Source organism: Orcinus orca, chromosome 20, assembly GCF_937001465.1.
Source record: "Orcinus orca chromosome 20, mOrcOrc1.1, whole genome shotgun sequence".
Classification (NCBI taxonomy): Eukaryota; Metazoa; Chordata; class Mammalia; order Artiodactyla; family Delphinidae; genus Orcinus; species Orcinus orca.
In genome coordinates, this window is record NC_064578.1 from 52,909,795 (window position 1) to 52,926,330 (window position 16,536).

Here is a 16,536-nt window from a genome sequence, read left to right on the forward strand (position 1 = left end):
AACAGCTTTATTGAGATTCACATCCCATACAATTCACACAATTAAAGTGTACAGTTCAGTGGTTCTTAGTATATTGAGATGTGTACAACCGCCACCACAGTGAATTGGATTTTCACCATCTCAATCCCTATACCATTCAGCAATCACCTCCCTATCTCCCCATCCGCTCCCAGACCTAAGAAACCACTGATCTATTTCCTACCTCTATAGGTTTGCCTATTATGGACATTTCCATTTATATGAAAGGAATCATATAAATATGTGGTCTTTTGGGACTGGTTAGGGACTTCCCTGGTGGTCCAGTGGGTAAGACTTCGCACTCCCAGTGTGGAGGGCCCAGGTTTGATCCCTGGTCAAGGAACTAGATCCCACATGCATGCTGCAACTACTGCAACTAAGAGTCCACATGCTGTAACTAAGACCCGGTGCAGCCAAAACTAACTAACTAAATAAATCTTTAAAATAAATTGGACTATTTGTCTCTTTGTTATTTTTTTTAACATCTTTATTGGAGTATAATTGCTTTACAATGGTATATTAATTTCTGCTTTGTAACAAAGTGAATCAGCTATACATACACATATATCCCCATATCTCCTCCCTCTTGTGTTTTCTTCCTCTATTTGTTATTGATTTGTAAGAATTCTTTATGTATTCTTCTTTTTTTTTTTTTTAGTTCTTGCTTTGGGACTTTACCATATACATTTTAATCGATCAGAATCAGGGTCAGATTTATACTAGCTTAATTTCAGTGAGACATAGAATTGTTACTCCTATATAGCTCTATTCCCTTTTTTTCTCTTTCTGTGGAATTATTTTTATACATATTAATGTTACAAACCCAACTATACATTGTTATAATTAATATTTTACCATCTATAGTCATTTCCTTAGCCCAATATAGCTTTCCTCCCACTTACCTCCTTTGGTTGTTATAGGCAAATATATTACATTTCTATATGTTATAGGCCCAACGATACTTTATATGCATATTAGTTTATACAATTGTTTTTAAGTCAGTTGAGAGGATACAGGAGAAAAAACTATGCATTTATACTATCTTTATAATTACATAATTATCTTTACTAGTTTTTTCCTGTGTATACACATTACCACCCGGAATCACTTTGCTTTCAGCCTGAAGAACTTCCTTTAATATTTCTTATAAGGCTGGTTTACTAGCAAGAAATTCTCTCAGTTTTATCTGGGAATGTCTTTATTTTGCCTTCACTTTTTTTTTTTCCAGTACGCGGGCCTCTCACTGCTGTGGTGTCTCCCGTTGCGGAGCACAGGCTCCGGACGCGCAGGCTCAGCGGCCATGGCTCACGGGCCCAGCCGCTCCGCAGCATGTGGGATCCTCCCGGACCGGGGCACGAACCCGTGTCCCCTGCATCGGCAGGCGGACTCTCAACCACTGCGCCACCAGGGAAGCCCTTGCCTTCACTTTTGAAAGATAGCTTTGCTGGGTATAGGATTCCTGGTTGATAGTTTTATTCTTTGAGCACTTTGAATATGTTACACCACTGCCTCTGGCCTCCAACATTTCTGATGAAAAATCAGCTATTAATTTTATTGGGTTTCTTTGTATGTGTAAAGTCATTTTTCTCTTTCTGCTTTTAAGATTTTCTCCTTTTCTTTGAGTTTCAGCATTTTTACTAGTATGTATCTGATTGTGGGTCTCTTCACATTGATCCTATTTGAGTTCATTGAGTCTCCTAGATGTGTAGGTTGGTGTAATAAATTTGGGAGGTTTTCAGCCATTATTTATTTGGAAAACATTTTTCTATTCCTCTCTCTCTCTTCTCCTCTGGTATTCCCATTATGCTTATGTTGGCCTGTGTGATGGTGTCAATAAGAGCAATAGTTGTTACACCATCTGCTAGAGACCTTCAATATTTGGGTTCAATATTTAAAAGCATAGAATGGTTAGGAGAAAAGAATTGCCTATTCATCATGTCAATCCTTTCAGCTTTCTTGGATTTTAAAATACTTAAAGTATAAAAAGGGTGCAAGGGATTTTGGGGGCGATGGAACCATTCTGTGTCTTGGTTGGGGTGGTGGTTACACAATGTATGCATTTGTGAAAACCCTAGAACTGCATCCAGAAGTGTGGATTGCACTGTCTGCAAACAATGCCTTCATTTTAAAAATACTTAAAGTAGATTTTTTTTCCTTTTTGTCTCATATGAAAGATACAGATTTGACAACCTTAAATTTAAAACCTCTGTGTATAAAAAACAACTCACACTAAAATTAAAAGAGAAGAAATAGACTTGAAAAAAATTGTACCTTATGTGACAGAAATAATGTTAATAATCTTATCATATAAAGTGACAGAAGAGGGAACACAACAGTTGGATTCCTGAAGGCAAGTGGGCAAAACACATGAAAAGACAGTTCCCAAAACAGGAAATATAGTGAGTAACCAACCATTTCAAGAAGATAGCGCGTCACACAAGAAATCAAAAAATTCCAGTAAGTCAATAACCAGGAGAAATGTTTAAACTAGAAGACCCAGAGGTGGTGGGTGAGGCCTGCCCTGTTGTACATCCTCACATCCTTCTGGAAAAAAAAAGCCAAGATCTTTTCTTCTTTGGGGACCACTTCTGGGAATCCAAAGAAATCATCCTAAACATGGAAAAAAGATTTATCCCCAAAGATGTTATTTGCAGCACTATTTATCACAGCAAAACACGTGGTGGGAAAAAAATGTTTGTTCAGGAATTCCCTGGCGGTCCAGTGGTTAGGACTCCGTGCTTTCACTGCTGAGGGCCTGGGTTCGACCCCTGGCCGGGGAACTAAGATCCTATAAGCCCTGCAGCACGGCCAAGGAAAACAAAAACAAAAACAAAGAACACACGGTGGTGGTCGTGGTGTCGGGGTGGGGATGGGGAGAATAACTTAAATTTGTGCTGAGATGGAATTGGGTGAGAATGTCATAGTCACTGCATGGGATACTATGATTTTTAAAAGGTTGAAGAATCTACAGCAGCGGGAGAAATACTTGCTTCTAGAAATCAGTTATGCAAAACAAAGCCACCTACTTGAATATATTATTTAGGATTTCACCGTTACAAGAAGCAGTCCCCAAATTCAGGCAGCGAGTAGCCTGGTGAGAACAATTATCATCTTACCAGCTGCCCGCGGTGTTGGTGTTCTCTTTGGAAAAAGGCACTGGCTTTGATAAAGGAGAACATCAAAAAGGTATAGCGCATTTGATCTATTCTAAGAATCACACTGTCTCACATCTTGATCCGAAACAGGGAGGCATCTTCCAATGACTGGCACTGTTTGATTGCTTCTGGCAAGGCACGGACTCCTGCAGGAGTGTCTGAAGCCTCGAAGAAAATCCTGCAGATCACTGCAGGGCACTCTGAGCCCCTGGGAACCAACTGGGTGTGCATGGGGTGGGGGGGATCAGGGGTGAATAAGTCGTGCTTGGAAATGCCCTGGAAATAGAAATCAGTAGCAGGCCACTGTGTGTAATTGCAAAGCTGCCTCAAGAACCCAGTAGCAGTGGTTTTTAGTTTTCGCCTGTCACCTTTAAAGAAACACTGCCTCACCAAATCTAGACCGGGGTTGAGGTTGGCAAACCGTGGCCCACTGCCTGTTTTTGTACAGCTCATGGTTTTTACATTTTCATATGATCGCACAAAATCAAAGGAATAATGTTCATGACACGTGAAAATCATACGAAATTGAAAATTCAGTGTCCACTAATAAAGTTTTACTGGCACACAGCCACGCCCAGCCATTCACCTGTTATCTGTGGAAATGCTTCCCACAATGCAGGGTTGAGTACTTTTGACAAAATTCAAGTGTCCCACAAAGCCAAAAATATTTACTCTCTGCCACTTTACAGGAAAAAGTTTGCCCACCGCTGATCTAGGTGGCACAGAGGATGGTGTTTTATTATTTTTTTTTGCGGTACGCGGGCCTCTCACTGTTGTGGCCTCTCCCGTTGCGGAGCACAGGCTCCGGATGCGCAGGCTCAGCGGCCATGGCTCACGGGCCCAGCCGCTCCGCGGCATGTGGGATCCTCCCGGACCGGGACACGAACCCGTGTCCCCTGCATCGGCAGGCGGACTCTCAACCACTGCGCCACCAGGGAAGCCTGGATGATGTTTTATATAATATACGGATATTAATGATTCTGAGTGATCCAGAAGAGTTGAGTCCTCTCAAAAAATGTCAGGAGAAAATTGGAAATGTGAACACTGACAACTTATTTTGTATGTGTTAAGGAGTTATTCTAATTTTTTAGGTGTGACAATGTTATTATACATTTTTAAAGGAGCTCTTTCTTTGAGAGACATAAGTTGAAATTTTTGCAATAAGATGATGTATCTGGAATTTGCTTCCAAATAATCTGGTTTAAGGAGAATGGACAGGAATACAGATGGAACAAGATGGCTGAGGTTGAGTGACGGGCACATGTGAGGGTCATTACACTATTTTGACTACTTTTATATGGTCTGAAACTTTTTAAACAATAAAAAAAGCAGTCAATCAGAAAGAAATTTTACAGACACTTCATTTCTCTTACATTTTCCTTTACATGCACGAACAAAATTCATCTAGAAGAGATCTTTCAACAAATATAAAGTAACATTCCAGGACTTCCCTGGTGGTGCAGTGGTTAAGAATCTGCCTGCCAACTCAGGGAACACAGGGTGGATCCCTGGTCTGGGAAGATCCCACATGCTGCAGTGCAACTAAGCCCGTGCACCACAACTACTGAGCCTGTGCTCTAGAGCCCATGAGCCACAACTACTAAGCCTGAGCACCACAACTACTGAAGCTCGGGCGCCTAGAGCCCATGCTCCGCAACAAAAAGAAGCCACCCCAGTGAGAAACCTGTGCACCGCAATGAAGTGCAGCAACAAAGACCCAATGAAACCAAAATAAATAAATAAATAGAATAAAAATAAAATAAAATAAAGTAATATTCTGAATGGTAAGAAGCATTGTGTTTGTATTTTGTAGGCTGCGTCTTTTCTTTCTTTGGGGCGCCTATAAAAATGGTATGTCTTAGAGTCTGTGAAATGCAGCAGGTGAAACATTCTGCGGAATAAACACTCATGTTAATCATGACAGCTGACAAGTTTTGAGCACCTACTGTGTGCCAGACACTGTTCTAGCACTTTGCATGTATTAATTAATATCATTGTCATGACAGCCCTGGGAAGCACAGAGAGAGGGGAGAGGGGACACAGGGCTGAGGGCTCTACCTGCCAGAAGTGAGTGACAGGCTGATTAGGAGCACAGTCATATGTGCATCTCCCACAAACTGTCTTTGCAATTCCTCAGGTCCTCCATGACATGTGTCTGTTGTGACCACAAGTCCAAGGGCACCAGCATCGTCTTTGGGGAAAGAAAGATGTTAAATATTGAGCTTGGATATTCAGAGCTGAATTCAGAGCTTAGTCCGTTTGGTTTGCTATAACACAATACCATGGACTGGGGGCTTATAAACCATAGAATTTTATTTTTCACAATTCCTGAGTCTGGGGAGTCTAAGATCAAGGAGCCGGCAGATTCAGTGTCTGGTGAGAACCTCCTCTTGGTTCATGGACTGTCATCTTCTCCCTGTGTCCTCACATGGTGAAAGGGCCCAGGGGGCTCTCTGGATTCTCTATTATAATGGCACTAATCCCATTCATGAGGGTGCCATCTTCATGACCTTCTCACTTCCTAATACCATCATATTGGAGGTTAGGATTTCAACATAAGAATTTTTTGGGGACACAAACATTCAGCCCATTGAAAGCCCCAAACTGAAAACAATTCAAACATCCACTAACAGGAGAATGGGTAACTATACTGTGGTATGTCCATACAGTGAAGTACTACTCAGAATTGAAAAATGAAGCACCTCCTGATACACACAACATGGATGAATCTCAAAAACATTGTACTGAGTGATTGTACTGAGTGAAAGAAACCGGCCATAAAGATATAAGCATTGAGAGGGCAGACAGCAGAAGCAAGAACTACAGTCCTGCAGCCTGTGGAACAAAACCACATTCACAGAAATATAGACAAGACGAAAAGGAAGAGGGCTTTGTACCAGATGAAGGAACAAGATAAAACCCCAGAAAAACAACTAAATGAAGTACAGATAGGCAACCTTCCAGAAAAAGAATTCAGAATAATGATAGTGAAGATGATCCAGGACCTTGGAAAAAGAATGGAGGCAAAGATCAAGAACATGCAAGAAATGTTTAACAAAGACCTAGAAGAATTAAAGAACAAACAGAGATGAACAATACAATAACTGAAACGGAAAATACACTAGAAGGAATCAATAGCAGAATAACTGAGGCAGAAGAACGGATAAGTGACCTGGAAGACAGAATGGTGGAATTCATTTCTGTGGAATAGAATAAAGAAAAAAGAATGAAAAGAAATGAAGACAGCCTAAGAGACTTCTGGGACAACATTAAACGCAACAACATTCGCATTATAGGGGTCCCAGAAGGAGAAGAGAGAGAGAAAGGACAAGAGAAAATATTTGAAGAGATTACAGTTGAAAACTTCCCTAACATGGGAAAGGAAATAGCCACCCAAGTCCAGGAAGCACAGCGAGTCCCATACAGGATAAACCCAAGGAGAAACGTGCCGAGACACATAGTAATCAAACTGGCAAAAATTAAAGACAAAGAAAAATTATTGAAAGCAGCAAGGGAAAAATGACAAATAACATACAAGGGAACTCCCATAAGGTTAACAGTTGATTTCTCAGCAGAAACTCTACAAGCCAGAAGGGAGTGGCATGATATACTTAAAGTGATGAAAGGGAAGAACCTACAACCAAGATTACTCTACCTGGCAAGTCATTCAGATTCGATGGAGAAATCAAAAGCTTTACAGACAAGCAAATGCTAAGAGAATTCAGCACCACCAAACCAGCTCTACAACAAATGCTAAAGGAACTTCTTTAAGTGGGAAACACAAGAGAAGAAAAGGACCTACAAAAACAAACCCAAAACAATTAAGAAAATGGTCATAGGAACATACATACCGATAATTACCTTAAACGTGAATGGATTGAATGCTCCAACCAAAAGACACAGGCTTGCTGAATGGATACGAAAACAAGACCCATATATATGCTGCCTACAAGAGACCCACTTCAGACCTAGGGACACATACAGACTGAAAGTGAGGGGATGGAAAAAGATATTCCATGCAAATGGAAACCAAAAGAAAGCTGGAGTAGCAATACTCATATCAGATAAAATAGACTTTAAAATAAAGAATGTTACAAGAGACAAGGAAGGACACTACATAATGATCAAGGGATCAATCCAAGAAGAAGATATAACAATTATAAATATATATGCACCCAACATAGGAGCACCTCAATACATAAGGCAACTGCTAACAGCTCTAAAAGAGGAAATGGACAGTAACACAATAATAGTGGGGGACTTTAACACCTCACTTACACCAATGGACAGATCATCCAAAATGAAAATAAATAAGGAAACAGAAGCTTTAAATGACACAATAGACCAGATAGATTTAACTAATATTTATAGGACAGTCCATCCAAAACCAGCATGTTACACTTCCTTCTCAAGTGCGCACGGAACATTCTCCAGGATAGATCACATCTTGGGTCACAAATCAAGCCTCAGTAAATTTAAATCATATCAAACATCTTTTCTGACCATAACACTATGAGATTAGAAATGAATTACAGGGGAAAAAACGTAAAAAACACAAACACATGGAGGCTAAACAATACGTTACTAAATAACCAAGAGATCACTGAAGAAATCAAAGAGGAAATCAAAAAATACCTAGAGACAAATGATAATGAAAACACGACGATCCAAAACCTATGGGATGCAGCAAAAGCAGTTCTAAGAGGGAAGTTTATAGCTATACAAGCCTACCTCAAGAAACAAGAAAAATCTCAAATAAACAATCTAAACTTACACCTAAAGGAACTAGAGAAAGAAGAACAAACAAAACCCAAAGTTAGCAGAAGGAAAGAAACCATAAAGATCAGAGCAGAAATAAATGAAATAGAAACAAAGAAAACAATAGAAAAGATCAATAAAACTAAAGATATAAGAATTGCCAGATAAAATACAAGATGTCCAGCTAAATTTGAATTTCAAATAAACAACATTTTTTAAGCATAAGTATGTCCCATGAAGTCTTTTTTTTTAAATATTTATTTATTTTGCTGTGCCAGGTCTTAGTTGCAGCATAAGGGATCTAGATCCCTGACCAGGGATTGAACCCGGGCTCCCTGCATTGGGAGCACAGAGTCTTAGCCACTGGACCACAAGGGAAGTCCCCCATGAAATCGTTAAATAAATTATTTTTGTTTACCTGAAATTCAAATGTAACTAGACATCCTGTATTTTCATTTGCTAAATCTGGAAACCCTAAAAGGAGTACATAGTATCTGATTTCATTTACATGAAACCTAGAAAAAGGGAAATTAATCTATGATATCAGAAAACAGATTAGTGGCCACTTGGGGCCAGAGAGAACTTTGGGGAATAAAATTGCTCTGGACCTTAATTATAGTGCTGGTACATGGATGTATACATTTAGAAGAAACCAAATGGATGTATGCTGAGAATGGGAAATTTTATTATATGTAAATTTAACCTCAACGCAATTGATTTTTTAGACTATTGGACCTTCCCAAAGCTGGCTTCTTGACTTCTGCGTAGATGAAAACATCTCATGCTTCGTATTCTATTTGCTGGGAATCCCTTTCATATATTTCTTTCCCATATTGGTGTTTTGAGCCTTATAGTTCTGCTGTTTTCTCTTACTTTCAAATAAGGAAATTTTGGTGCTTGGTTTAGGAAATTTCAGCTGTCCCAAACTGCTGGTAAAAGAAATCTCAGCAAGGTAAGAAGGAGAAAAAGCTGTGTCATCTCTGACAGCGATAGAAAAGTGGGTATGGTCACCAGGGCCTTTGCAGATGCCATTTCCACTCTCTGGAACATTGCTCCCTCCCTCTTTGCCTATTGAAAACACCTGTCAGACTTCAGATCTCATCCTGAGTGTCACTTCCTCAGCAAACCTCCAGCCATGACACCGTTTCCTTTGTTGCGATACTCAGCAAGTGTTTCTTTAGAACACTTAGCCCCGTCTGTAAATAAACACATTTGTTGTCAGTGTATTTGTTTCATGTCTGTCTCTCTCAGTACTCAGTGTTTCCTGGAGGCAGGGACCGAGTTTATGTGTGTTTACCCTGTTCTCCCGAACATGCAGTCCAGTGTCTGGCACACAGCAGGTGTTTGACACATAGTCAGTGAAGGCTGAACCAAAGAGGCTGTTTCCCCTGTGTATCGGTCAGCTATTGCCGCCAAACAAACCACCCCAAAACTTAGAGGCTTAAAACAACAACCATGTCTTCTGTCATGGTTCTATGTGCAGTTCTGAAGGTTGGGCTGGGCTTTGCTACAACCCCTACTGACCCTGGGCATCTGGGGAACTACTCACACCTTAGAGCTTGGGTTTCTATGAGCCACCAACCCCACACACATACACACATGCATTGGGAGAATTAGTGATGAGGACACATATTTTTTATGTTGGCTTATTAAAAGGAAAAACCTTACTATTACATCCACCATCAGTTCCTAAGAAAAGGACAGTTGGAGCTCCCTAACGTAGGGAGGAGTAGGCTGAGTTCTCTTCCTGAGGTGGGGCAGGGGGCTGGGATACTAGAAAGGACAGATGAGGGGAATTGGAACAGTACAGCAAAATGATATCTCTGGAGCCCCTCTCTTCCTTAGCCCCCCCCCCAAGCTCCCAGCCCCCAGGGTCTATCAGAACCCACATCTAATAACCCTTCATGGGCTCTGATATTGATCTCTGGGGCCACCACGGCTCTTGCTCAAGACTCCTTCCTGGACCTTATCTGCTCCAAACTCATTGGCCATATTCTGGCCATACGCCCCCTGACTCTAACACGGGCTCAAGGCTGGTGACTTCCCAGGACAGACAGAGGAGACAGACAGAGCTCTCTCAGCCTGACCCCTGCCCTCGGACACAGCAAACGGTGACACGGGACTGGGATTTGGAGGGAAGGGCCTCAGGGAGCTCAGAGGATGGGGGTTTGAGAGCAAGGACAGTTGACATGCAGCAGGGGTGTATGAAGAGGAGGATGTGGCAAAAGAGGTTAAGGTTCTGGAACACTTCCTCCGGGTGAAGAACTTTCTCATGCCTCTCACGTCTGCTCCACCAAGGAAGAGCTAGTTGACTATTTTCATCACTGCTGCACCCCCAGTGCTTAGAGTGTGTGACATACACTATGGGCTCAATGCATATTAGCCAATCATTTGTCAGTTATTTATTGAGTGCTTGCTATGTGCTAGGGGCTTGATTCACCTCTATGGAGCTCAGAGTCTAGTGGAGGAGACAGATGAGAATCAGATAATCCAACAAACTCGGGTCTAATTGCTACTGATCGCTCTCTCTTAATAGATGAGAAGCTTCTGCAAGAGAGTCTGCTTCAGTCAAGGTGGTCAGGGAAGGCTTTGGGGGAGGGAGGGAAATTTTTGCTGAGAGCTAAAGAAAGAGTAAACTTTTAAAAAGTAGAGGGAAAGGAAGGATGTTCCAGACAGAAGGAACAGTATGTACAAAGGCTTGGAGGTGGAAGGGAACACGGTGAGTTTCAGTAAGGGAAACAAGAGCAGGGAAGCTGCAATGTAGTGAGTGAGAGAGAATTCTGGAGGGGGTGGCAGGGGCCCCACCATGCGTGCCTCAGAAGCTGTGTCAAAGACACTGGTCTTTATCCCAAGAGCGATGAGGACCCACAACAGTTTTTCAGTTGGACTTTTGAAGGATCATTCTGGCTTCAGTGTGACAAACGTCTTGTGGGAGTGAAAGTATAGGAGCAGGAAGATGAGTAGTAGGTGGGAGATGCTGGGCGCTTGGACGGAGGGGCTGGGGAGACAGGAAGAAGTGCACAAACACAAGAGGCTTTTTGGAGGCAAAATCAACTAGGCTTTGTGATGAATTGGAGGTGGGGGAAGAGAGAGAGGTGTTCAAGGATTCTATACCCCTAACTCAGGTGAGCAAACTGAGGCTCAGAGAAGGAAATTTCTTTGCCCAAGATCACACAGCCAGCATCTCAACTAGAATTTCAACCTGTGACTGTCCCATGTCTAAGCTCACATGCTTTCTCCAACACTAGATGTCTCTTCTCTCTTTACACTAACCCTTGGTGCTCACACTCAGGCTCAAGGCTGTAAATAACATTTAAATTCTAATGATGCCCACATGTCTCTAGCTGGAAAATCTCTCCAGTAATCTCACTGCCAATATCTAACTGCCTATTTAGATGTCTAACAGGCAAACTCAAACTCAACGTGTCCAACACTCAACTCCTGGTCTTACCCCAAACCTGTCCTCCCCGCCACTGTCTTCCCCATCAGTTGATGGAGCTCCAACTTCCAGCTGTTCAACCATCTGTGGTCACCCCTTACTCTGCTATTGCTCTCACTCTGCACATCCAGCCCGTTAGCAAATCTGGTCAGCTCTGCCTTCAAGATGCATCCAGGATGTGTTTCTTACTACCTCCTCTGAGGTAGTAATCATATCTATTACCATGATCCCAGTCACCATCATTGTTCACCTGGATTTTTGCAGAAGCCTCCTCAACTGGCCTCCTGCTTCCACCCCAGCCCCCTTCAGCCTAGTTTCAACCCAGAAGCTGCTGTGATTGTTAAAATCTAAGTGAGAACCTGTCCCTCCTCTTGTCAAGAGTCTCTTGTGGCTCTTACCTCATTCAGAGTAAAATCTGGGGGAGTCCTCACTGTGGCCCACAAGATGCTGCATGAATGGACCCCACCCCCTGTCTCATCTCACCTCCAACCCCTCTCCCCGTTGCTCATTGACCTTCTCACTGTTCCTCGGACATAGTAGGCATGGGCCTACCTTAGGGTCTTTGCACAGCTATTACTGCTATCTGCAATACTCTTCCTCCAGATATTCATATGGCTTTCTCCCTCACCTCCTTCAAATCTTTGCTCAAATGTCACAGCATTGTTCTTCTGCATGTAATGTGTCATATTTCTCTGGCTGCTTTCAAGGTTGTCTGCTTTTGGATTTCAACAGTTTGATTATGGTGTGCCTGGGAGTGATTTTCTTTTATTTATTTTGCTTGGAGTTTATTGAAATTCTTGGATCTGTAAGTTAATGTCTTCCAGCAAATTTAGTAAATTGTCAGCCATCATTTCTGCAAATATGTTTCTGTCCCATTCTCTTTTGTTCTCCTTCTGAAACTCCACTTATTTGTAGGGAAGACTGACTGATATTATTTTACAGGTGTCTGAGGTTCTATTTACTTTTCTTTAATATTTTTTCTCTCTGTTCTTCAGGTTGGATAATTTCTATCAATCTATCTTCTAGTTCACTGATGTCATTTCAATTTTTTTTTCTTTTTTTGGCCACACCATGTGACATGCTGGATCTTAGTTCCCAGACCAGGATTGAACCCCCTGCATTGAGAGCACAGAGTCTTAACCACTGGACCACCAGGCAAGTCCTGTCATTTCCAATCTTTTGTGAAGTCCAGCCAGTAAAATTTTCATTTCAATTGTTATAGTTTTCAGCTCTAGAATTTCCATTTGACTCTTTTTTTTTCCAGTTTCTCTTTCCTACTGTTTCCCCAACTGGTTATTAATTATGCATATCTTTTCCTTTAAGTCTTTGAATATTTGTATTAGGTGCTTTAATGTCTTTGCATATTGCAATATCCATGTTATCTCAGATTTGTTTTCTTTCTTTCCTTCTTTTTCTTTCTTTTCTTTCTTTTCTTTCTTCCTTCCTTCCTTCCTTCCTTCCTTTCTTTCTTTTTTGCCATGCTGCATGGCTTGTGGGATCTCAGTTCCCTGACCAGAGATTGAACCCAGGCTATGGCAGTGAAAGCCTGGAACTCTAAATACTAGGCCACCAAGGAACTCTGTCAGATTTGTTTTCTATTGACCCCTTTCTTTGTTGAATATGGCTCATGCTTTCCTGTTACTTCACACGTGTAGTGGTTTTTAATATTTATTTATTTATTTATTTGGCTGCTTTGGGTCTTCATTGTGGCTTCTCTCTAGTTGTGGTGCACAGGCTCCAGAGTGCGTGGGCTCAGTAGTTGCAGGACACAGGCTTAGTTGTCCTGCAGGATGTGTGATCTTAGTTCCCCGACCAGGGATCGAATCTGCATCCCCTGCATTGGAAGGTGGATTTTTAACCACTGGACCACCAGATGGTCCCTGTAATGGTGTTTAATTGGATAATGGCATTATGCATGATATATCGTAGAGACCTTGCATTGTGTTTTGTTCCTCTGAAGAGTGATTCTTGTCCCAGCAGGCAATTAAGTTGGCTGGACTCAAACTCCAAACTCTAATCTCTGTGGTGGGCAACAGCTGAAATCTTTGCTTAGTTCTTTCAAATTCCAGCTGTTGCTTTTTCACCAGGCATCCTGGGATCTCCCCTGAATATAAATAATTTAGTCAGTCAAGGATTTGGACAGATTTCATATGCAGATTTTGGAGCCCCTTCCCTGGGGCTCCCTTCCTTCCACAATTCCCTCCCTTCTCACTATTTTTCTGGCTGATGTACCAGCTCATGACTCTCTCCTCTCACACCTGAAGCCAATGAGGATGCAGCAATTGCAAAATGCTCACACCCAAAAGATGCAAACTCACAACTGTGACCTCATGCAGTTACCCTATCAAGGGTAGACTCTCCTCCAGTTTATGCTTGATTTTGATCACTCTCCAACGTCTTCAAACAGTGGATGATTTTTAAAGTTTCGTATAGATTTTATAACTTTTTTAATCTGCCAGACTGTCTCACAAAGCTACTCTGACATAATCAAAAGTCAAAGGTCACTCCTTTTTATTTTGTATTACTTTTCTCCCACAGCACTTGTAATCTTCTAAAGTTGTACATCATGGATTTATTTATTATATGCACTGTGTTTCCCATATGACATCCCCCATTAGCGTGCAAGTCCTATGAGGGCCTGTTTCGTTACATGACTCAGTTCCAGTACCTAGAGCAGTATCAGAGTGACATAATAAGCATTCAATAAAAATATATTGAATGGAAAAATGAATGAAGGGGTCTCAGAGGGGGCCATGGGCTCTGAATAGCAGTGAAAGGTAACTTGTAGCTCTGATATGTGGTCCTTCCTCTTCTAGAAAGATGAATTCTACCTCTGCTCCCAAATGCCATCCTCAGGGGATGGAGTGCCTCCACCAGCTGACCACAGTTATCATGTCTGTGTCCTTTGTGGTTGGAGTAGTGGTGAATGGGCTGGCGCTCTGGATGACTGTTCTCCGAATGCCACGAACTTTTACTACCATCTGGTTCTTCAACCTGGCCCTTGCTGACTTCACTGTCTTACTGTCCCTGCTTATCACCATATAGAGTGTAGCAATTGGCCAGTGGCTCCTCAACAATGTGGCCTGCAAGCTTTACATGGTCTTCTTGGCCCTCAGCTTCTTTACCAGCATCTGCCTCTTGGTCCTCATCTCTCTGGACCATTGCCTCTCTTTCCTCTACCCCGTCTGGTCCTGAAACCACTGCACTGTGCAGCAAGCACGCTGGCTGACTGGCTGCTGTCACTTGCTCTCCATACTTGATTTTCCAGACCACTGAAGAACAGAAAGGATGTGTCTACTGCTGCTTCAATATTGACATAGAGAATAAGGGGAAGGAGAATCCAGCTCCCAGGATAGGAAGTGAGTGGTTTTGAAGAGGAAAATGACTGTGACCATCATTCACTTCCTGCTGGGTTTCTTGGTGCCCTTGGTGATCATCAGTACCTGTGCCCACCTCACCTGCACCAGGTTCCAGCAGAAGGGCTGGGTCCATGCCAGCCAGCCAAAGAAGTTGCTGTTGGTGTTGGTGAGCGCCTTTTTCATTTCCTGGTTCCTGTTTAACATGGAGCTCTTGGTCCAATTGTAGCAACCGCAGAACGAACCTGACCCTAAGACACTGCTCATCCTCTGGTCTACCTTCTCCCTGGGCTGTTTCAACAACTGCCTCAACCCTTTCCTCTTCATTGGCAGAGATTGCCAAGAAAAGTTTTTCCAGTCTTTGCCTTTTGCCTTGGCCAGAGCATTTGGTGAGGAGGGGTTTTTCAGTCAGCCTGTCCCCGAGGTGAAGCCCCCAGGGTATGATGGAAACCTTCACGTACAAGCTGGAAATCCTCCTGCTTAGTTTGCAGCCCCTTCCCTAGGCTGACTTCCAAGACTCTGTCAAATCCTGCCTCTTCTTTCAGGAAGTCTTCCTGGCAATCTCTTATCTAAATCTTTTCATTACAAACATCTAGTTTTCCCCCAGTATCCATCCTATCCTTCCTTTATAGTAAGACCCCTACTTGTTTTAAACTATTTACGTGGTTAGCCAAGGGAAAAAGACTACATTTCCCAGTGTCCCTTGCAACTAGATGTGGCCATGTGACTACTTTCTGGCCAGTAGTATGTGAGTGAAAGTAATCAGTGTAATTTCCTTGAAGTGCCCTTAATGGAAGATGCCTGCTCTCCATTCCTTCATTTCCCCCTTTCCATTGTCTAGAATGCAGATGTATCAGTTAGCTTTGCAGTGTAACAAACGTCTCCAAACTTAGAGGCTTAAAATAATAACCTTTTATGATTTCTTTGGGTCATCAACTTGGGCTGGGCTCAGCTGAGCAGTTTTCTGTTTTGCCTGGGCTTCCTCAGGCATTTGTGGTCAGTTATGGGTCAGCTAAGTGACTCTGTTTCTGGGAGGGGTTGTTGACCTCAGCTAGGTTGTTGACCTCAGCTAACCTTCAGCTAGGATGATGGGATTGATCAAGCCATGTAGTTCCCATCGTCCTGCAGGCTGACTGGGGCTTTTTCACATGGTGGCTGGGGAGCGTTCCAAGGGCAACAGGGGAAGCATAAGACCTACACTTGACACTTTGCACAACGTGACTATTTTCAAGGGGTGGGGAAATAGATTCCACCTCTCAAAGGGAAAATTTGCAAAGTGACATTGCAAAGGAGCATAGATACAGGAAAGTGTGCAGAACTGGGGCCATTTTTGCAACCTGCCACAGCATTTGTGGTGGTGAACTATGTGGAGAGTGACTGTGTCCCCATACTAGGGCTGGAATACTTACATCCACGCTGTGAAGAGAGAGATTTCAATTTCTAGCTCATTGAAGCAACTGTTGTTTTTTTTGTGTCTCTGTTATGGCAGCTGAATTAATACCTTAACTATTATGCTGCCAACCTCCGGAACTTGTGTGAGCAACATAATAAATATCCTTATTGTTGAAGCCATTTGGAGTCAGGTTTTCTGTTACTTGAAACCAACAGCAGCCCTACTGATACAGATAATAAATACTCCTTTCTGGGAACAGAAATCCTGGTGGTCCTTGGTCACAGTGGAACATTCCCTTGGTTCTGGGTAGAGGCAAACATTTGTTTCATCCTAATCAAAAGCTATCATCCAACGTGTACATAATCAGAAGAAGGCGCTCTGGTCCTACTCTGATTAGCCCTGAGAACTTCCCACCTG

At 42.4% G+C, this 16,536-nt stretch overlaps 1 protein-coding gene across 1 annotated transcript; it reads left to right on the forward strand.

Moving 5' to 3' along the window:
* The first annotated feature begins 14,229 nt into the window (after positions 1-14,229).
* GPR32 (G protein-coupled receptor 32) lies at positions 14,230-15,170 on the forward strand. Its single transcript, XM_033417279.1, is given in 4 exon segments — positions 14,230-14,597; positions 14,599-14,732; positions 14,735-15,132; positions 15,135-15,170. Coding segments are annotated over 4 exon segments (936 nt in total).
* The last annotated feature ends 1,366 nt before the right edge of the window (positions 15,171-16,536 follow it).